Source organism: Leopardus geoffroyi, chromosome D3 (assembly GCF_018350155.1).
Source record: "Leopardus geoffroyi isolate Oge1 chromosome D3, O.geoffroyi_Oge1_pat1.0, whole genome shotgun sequence".
Classification (NCBI taxonomy): Eukaryota; Metazoa; Chordata; class Mammalia; order Carnivora; family Felidae; genus Leopardus; species Leopardus geoffroyi.
The window spans coordinates 19,016,164-19,023,503 of NC_059339.1; the positions used below are offsets into that span (position 1 = coordinate 19,016,164).

Here is a 7,340-nt window from a genome sequence, read left to right on the forward strand (position 1 = left end):
CCACGGTCTTTTATAGGACAGGCCAAAGGTGGTGACCCCTCCTTATTTATATTGGTTTCACAGCATTTGATCTCCACCACAATTAAGAAAGATAAAGTGTGTACACATCACTTTACAGATGAAAAAAACCAAGGCTCTAGAGAAGTGAAGCCTGTCTGTAATTAGAGCTGGGACCAGAATCCAGGTCTTCTGACCCCTAACCCAGCCTGAGAGATTACTTACGGCCCAGTCTTCTGAAATAATACCTTGGCTTGGGGCAGCTGTCTTATTTTACACATAAACTTAAAATTCAACTTCACGGTGCTTCCCTGAGTAGATCGGATTCAAATGCACACCAGCATTTTAGACGCTTGGGAAATAATCACTAGGAGTAAAACAGCATGTTAAGGTTTACTTTAATTGACACTTTGCTCAACAGTGAACATTCAATGGCTCAATGTCAGGGTTACAAACAAAATCCTTAAGTCAAACAGTTACAGTATCCCACATTAGTTATTTCACATTTAGTGCAGATTAAAAAAAAAAAATCAGTGCTGTGACTGAAGTACAAGGTAAGCATTTCAATTTAATAAAAAAATTAAACTTAGCACCCTTAAAATAAATACTGATAACCACTTTGTATCATTTCAATAGGAAAAAAAATCCAGTCTAACAGTGCAAAATAGCAGCGTTTTCGAGGTTGAAATTAAATCTGTGCAAACACACACCCACCTGCCACTTTGCCTCCTACAATGAACACACGCTTCTGTTGGTTGAGAACCTCCTCACCCTGGGCTAAAAAGAGTTCCTGCTGAGTTTCTTTTAGGTTCCAAATCTGCAAAGCTGCCACAAGTTTTAGGCCACCACCTAGAAAGACTTAAGCGCAGCCCAAGGGAGATCAATGTGTTTCGGTGGGATGGAGCGCTTTTTCAGATAGACCAACCAGTAACGTTTCCAGTCTAACTCAGAACCTTCCAGCCGAAGGTGCGTGCGGTCACAGGCCTACGTGACGTGACCCTGACCTGAACGGGGGCATTTGAGTGCAGAGTCGATGCAGCATGAGGAGTGACGGCCTAAGTTCCCCACAGCTGACACTGCTCTGCAACCGGAGCATTCTAGGCCAACTCAGTGTGATTAAAAACATATGCGATTCTTAACCCCACTGTGACCAAATGGTTCTTCTAAGAAGGGAATGTCTACGTGTTAAGTCTACTTCTAATGAGTATTTTCAAACATTCAGACCTTCCCAGTGTGGTTTTAACACTGCTCACATAGTTACTGTCTTCTCATCTCTACACGAAACCTGGAGCTTCAGGTCTTCCTTGTAACAAGTGTAAGTGCAGCCAGGTACAAAAAGAAACACTGAGAAGCAGACCCAATTATTTGCATTACAGTGTTAGGAAAAAATAACTGCCAGTTGTTTTTTCTAAATCATTTCACATTTGACAACAGTCCAGACTGAAGGTCATCTCCAAGCAGGAAGGTGCTGATTCCAACTTCTCCAATGACCCACGTGCAACACAGTTTACTCTTTTCTCAAATACTCGTGGAAGAACTGGTTTGCTCGGCTGTCACCGACGCCGAATGGGTTTATAGACACAAAATGCCAGCAGGATCACGGTCACCAGCAGGATGCTGAAAATGGTTCCCATCAACACTGCAAAAGGAAGACAGGTTACCTCCTAGCGGCAGCTCCAGCTTCTGTAGCTCATCCGTTCACGAACGACGATTTATCAAATGCCACTCAGTGCCAGGCACTGCGCCGGGTGTGTGGGAGACAGACACAAACAGATTCTCTCTTGAGATGTTTCCACGTATGTGGGAGAGAAAACGTAAATAAGAGCATCTCACGTGGCTTGAAGGAATGCGATAGTGACGGGTAGAGGCTGGGTAACAGCAGGGAGGGAGGTGGAGAGAGGACCTGAGAAGGTGACACACAAATGGGAGACCACGATGAAGGAAGGAGCTGGCCGCCCCAAAGACCTGCAGGGAGAGCACTGCGGCCCCGAGGGCCAGCAACGGAAGGCCCTGAGGGCCACACGAGCCCAGAAAGCCAATGAATGGAACGAGGCAAGCATGGCTGAAGGGGAAGGAAGAAAGGCAGGAAATGAAGTGAGAGGAAGGCTGGAGCCAGTTCACGCAGGGCTGTGTAGACCATGAAGGCAACATGGGATTTAAGATGACTTTGAGGACCTTACGTAAAGAATGACATGATCTGGTTCAGTAGGGAAAACAGATCCCTCTGGCTGCTATACGGAGAACCATCTGATTACAGGGCACAAGAACAGAAGCAGAGAGCCCAACCACATTTCTAAGTTTAAAAAAATTTTTTAATGTTTATTTATTTTTAACAGAGACAGACAGAGCATGAGCAGGGGACGGGCAGACAGAGAGGGAGACACAGAATCCGAAGCAGGCTTCAGGCTCTGAGCTGCCAGCACAGAGCCCAACATGGGGCTCAAACTCACGAACCATGAGATCATGACCTGAAGTCAGATACTTAACCAACTAAGCCACCCAGGTGCCCCTCATTTTTTTTTTTTTTTTTTAACGTTTATTTAGTTTTGAGAGAGACAGCATGAGTGGGGAAGGCGCAAAGAGAGAGGGGGACAGAAGTTCTGAAGCAGGCTCAGTGCTGACAGCAGAGAGCCCAATGTGGGGCTCGAAATCACAAACCGTGAGATCATGACCTGAGCTGAAGTTGACGCTTAACCAACTAAGCCACCCAGGCGCCCAACTACGTGAAAGTCGTTCGTAAAAACGGAGATGAAAAAAAAAAGAGCAAAGCATTTCAATCTCTAGATGAGTCTTGACAAAGGCCTTCTGAGCCAAGAAGCAATGAACTAAGTTCACAAACCTATTACATTTTGGAGAGCAAATCTCACATCTAAAATCTCCAGGAGCTCCAGTGAGAAACAGGGCCTCCAACTCATCACTTGGGTTGAGCCCCGGTACAGTACTAGACATAAGAACCAGGGCTTTAAACTAACATAACCCAGGGCACCTGGGTGGCTCAGTCGGTTAAGTGTCTGACTCTTGATTTCAGCTCAGATCACGATCTCACGGTTTGTCCTGTGTCGGGCTCCGTGCTGACGATGCAGAGTCTGCTTGGGATTTTCTCTCTCCCCCTCTCTCTGCCTCTCCATCATGTTCTTGCTCTCTCTCAAAATAAAGAAAAATTTTAAAAATAATTAACGTAACCAGCAACCCAGCGAAAGAAAGGGCAATCCCATTTGTGTGAGTACCTCAGAGCTCTTTGGAAAGTTCAAAATGTTACCTTCACCAAGCAAATGTACATTTGTTTTTAAATATGTGGGCCCATGCCAGGTTCCAGTTGGAGCCTAACCATGGTTGTTCTCCACTGTGGCTACTGAAAAAATAAGATTTGACCACAGTTTTATTTAAGTCAGTAATGTGGGGGTATTTGTGATCCCTACAAAAATGCCCCCACGCTTTTATTATTATTTTTTTATTATTATTTTTATTATTATAAAATTATATATTATTTTTATTATATAATATATATTATTATATATAATTAACATATTAATGTATATTATTATATATATTATATATATTATATAATATTTTTATTATTATAAAATTATATATTATAAAATAATTATTATTATTATTATTTATTATTATTTTATTACCCCAAACTTTTATTATTTAAAAGCTGACTCTCTCTCCCTCTCTCTCTCTCTATATATATATATTTATGCAAGGGGGGGAAGGGGAAGAAAAGACACAGGTGACAAAGACAACCTACAACTTATACAAGCTAAAAGTCATATCTCAAAAACAGGCCTCGTTACCTACATACCTGCCCTCATTTTCAAAGTCCTGAATTCCATGAATTTGACTGAAACTGAACCTAGGTTGCCTTATTCTATTTAAACCATTTTCTTGCATTTTACATTTTGGAAGCGCTCTGGAAAAAAAACAAACTCCAAAAGCAGGAACGCAGGTGACTGGAAGTGGAGAATGGAATCTCAAAACTGTTTTAAAATAATGAATTGTTAGCTACACAATATCCGTTTGGACAGCGATCCATTTGGGGCCTGACAAATTCTATTCTTCATCTTTTTACCTCTCTCATACTTTGCACATGGTATTAGCTGCCTGAACGGCAGGAGCAGGCAGAACCTAAGACTATTTAGGTCCTTCCTTACGGTTACTTCCCAGGTTACTTCCCATCGGTCAGCTTCATTTCCTACATCTATCAAATGTGGCAAATAAAACCCACCCCACCAGGGTTCTTGAAACCTACCTATGGTAACCTATGAAAAGCACTCAGCAACAGTGTGGACATATAACATGCATATTATAATTGAAAGCCATTATTATGCCCTGAATAGGCAGCATAGCACAGTGGTCAAGAATTCAGGGTTTGGGGTCAGACTGGGTTCCCAGATTGGGAATCCCAATGTAGATCATAGACAGGCTGTGTGATCTTAACGTAAGTTATACAATCTCTCTGTGTTTGTTCCCTCCTCTGAAAAGATGGGGAACAAAAATACCCACTGCACAGGACTGTTAGGGAAGTGTTTCTCAAACCATCTGTGGTAAAGGACTAGATTTTATAACTTTTAGCCTGTCCCAGGTCATTACTATGTGCATGACTATTTAGCAGCTCCCTCTGCCTGCAAAGCATTACAGTCCAGGGACACCTGGGACTGGTCTCTACTTGCTTGCAACAATGTTGCAACAATGTCAAATTTTTAAATTTCTAAACGCTTAGTTTCTGTAGTCCTCTCTTTGCAGATAAGTGGTTTGGGGACCCACTGGTCTGCAGACCACTCTATGAACAGTATTTTTCTACAGCATTGCTTCTCAACCAGGGGGATCTGGCCTCCAGTAGACATCTGGTAATGTCCAGAGATATTCTGATTATCCTCATTAGGAGCCAGGTGTGCAACTGGCATCTAGTGGGTAAAGGCTGGGGATGCCACTCAAAGTCTTCTTTTTTTTTTTAATGTTGTTTAATTTTTAATATTTTTAAGTTTATTTATTTTGAGACAGAGAGTGAACAAGATAGCAAGTGTGCAAGTGGGGGAGGGGCCGAGAGAGGGGGGTGGAAACAGAGGATCCCAGGCAGCTTCTGCAGTCAGCACAGAGCCCTATGTGGGGCTCGAACTCATGAACCATGAGATCATGACCTGAGCCAAAGTCAGATGCTTAACTGACTGAGCCACCCAGGCGCCCCTAATGGTGCTCAGGACAGTGGGCCTCGCCTCCCCCAAACCCCACCAAAAACCATCTGGTCCAAAATGTCAGTAGTACCCAGGTGGAGAAACTGTTCTAAAGGATTAAGCCACAGAGCACGTGGAACCCACTCAGGAGAATGCTGAATGACAGAATGCTGAATGTATCAATACAGTAAGTGGTTGATACATATATTCAATATGAATTCATGAGGAGTCAAGATAACCCAAAATGATTCTCTGTGGCATAGAGATACAGATGTATCCACGAGGTACAGTGGGAAAGGAAGGACTTTGACTTTGGCAGAAGTCGGCCAAGCTTTAAGCTTCAGGACCCCTTTCAAAGCCAGCCACATGTATGTATGTATGTTTGTGTGTGTGTGTGTGTATGTGTCTTTTAGAGCTCCTCCCAAAAGGTAGGTTTCAAGCTCCACAAAACCGAGGTTCTAGTACAAGTTTCTCCTGCTCTCTGAAGGTAGTGTGCCTATGAAAATCTTTAATAAGCAGAAATAGTGGGAAGGGAAAAAGCAATTACCATTAATTTACACGGAATCACGTCTGAGCTTCCCAGACCCCCAAACAACCTGTCTTAGACTTTTCCGATTCCTTAAGACACATCTCAAAGCTATAACGGCTTGATGCTAAGATGCCGAGTGTAGCTCCAGGGAAGGAGTTTGGTGGTGCCACTCCCGCTGCTCGGAGGTGTGCACTGCAGAAAACCTGCCCAACGCTATTTCCACTTTTTGCCTTTAATCCTCTTCGGGTTTCTTTAGGTTAGCGAAAACAGGTACTAATTTGGCTCTTTTCTTCAGAGTGAAGGGGCATAACGAAAACGCTCGAAAAGCAGGGCGGGGGGCGGGGGGGATACACTGTCTTCCAATACCACTATTCTAGCTGTGTAAACGTAGGCAATTAACTTCATCTCTTTGAATTTCACTTTGATCCGTAAAACAGGGCTGCACTCCTCCTTACCTTTCTCATTAAGTCACCCTTGTTGTCTAGCCTGGGCCCGCGCAGCCAGAGAAATGGGGGCTCGACTCCCAGGTCATTCATGCAACCAGCACACAGAGGGAGAGCCCACTGGGTACCAACCGCGGCGCGGAGCCTTCGGAAAAGAGCTGCACCTTCACACCCCGCCCCCGCCGCCCGCCAGCCCGCGGTCGCTCACCCAGGTTCTGCCCACGCAGCACGGCATACGGCCTGCTCCGCTCCGGCGGCTCCACGGGGCTCGGGGCCTCCGCCTGCCCAGCCAGGAGGCTGCCCAGGCCGAAGCACAGCCACCGCCACACACGACGCAGCATCTTCCCAGGCTCGAAGCGGCGGAGAGCTCACTTCCGCCGAAAGCCTCGCCTCCGTCCCCGCCCGCGCGCCTCCTTCCGCCGCTGCTTCCGCCCAGCCGGCGCACGCCGTTACCAGGGTAACCATAAATCCCTGGCCCAGTGTAGCCCTGTCGCAAGTGGTTCCTACGGGATTAGCATTCCCGTTTGGCGAGCGTTTCCGCCCGGGGCCAATTTTCAGCGGGATCACCGGTCCGTCTGGGGCAACGTCCACCTCGATCACCATTCCGCTGTGACCAACGTTCCCCTTTTTGTGAGCTCCACGCGGGTTACGTAGGAGTCTGCTGCGTCCATTTTGGGTCTATCGAAGGTTTTTTGGTTTGTTTTGTTTTTTGTTCGTTCGTTTGTTTGTTTTAACGAATCTGTGCATTTTCTTTTTCGATCTTCGCCACAGGCCCAAGAAATAGACACTGTATTGCCATCTGACAAATGCCACCTTCTCAAGAAGCCCTTACCTGGACATCCTTTTCTAAAATTGCAACTCTCCCACTCGCTCAACATACATACACTCTCCCTCCCCTTGTTCCCTCTCTCTCCCGCATCCCTCTTAACTCATCCCCACTTACATTAATGCGTTCAATGTACATTTTATTATTTTCTGAGTACCTGCTATCCCTCCTAGAATGTCAGGTCCCTGAAGGCAGAGATTTCATTCTTGCTCGCTGCTCTGTCCCAGAGCCTAGACTAGTAACATAGTACGTTCTCTGAATGCTTGCTGAATAAATGAGGAAACAGAGCTTAGTTAAGTGTTTGGCTTTGTAAGTGGCAGAGCTAGACTTTGACCCATATATAGTTCTGAATCTGGAGGCTTTACCAC

General features: G+C 45.2%; 1 protein-coding gene across 1 annotated transcript; it reads right to left on the reverse strand.

Annotated features, from left to right (window-relative positions):
• Positions 1-378: 378 nt before the first annotated feature.
• Positions 379-6,560, reverse strand: CD3H12orf76 (chromosome D3 C12orf76 homolog). Its single transcript, XM_045457588.1, has 2 exons — positions 6,355-6,560; positions 379-1,636 (listed from the first exon to the last, which is right to left on the reverse strand). Exons 1-2 carry the CDS (start codon positions 6,485-6,487, stop codon positions 1,551-1,553), a joined length of 219 nt encoding a protein of 72 aa, XP_045313544.1. The 5' UTR covers positions 6,488-6,560; the 3' UTR covers positions 379-1,550.
• Between the last annotated feature and the right edge of the window lie 780 nt (positions 6,561-7,340).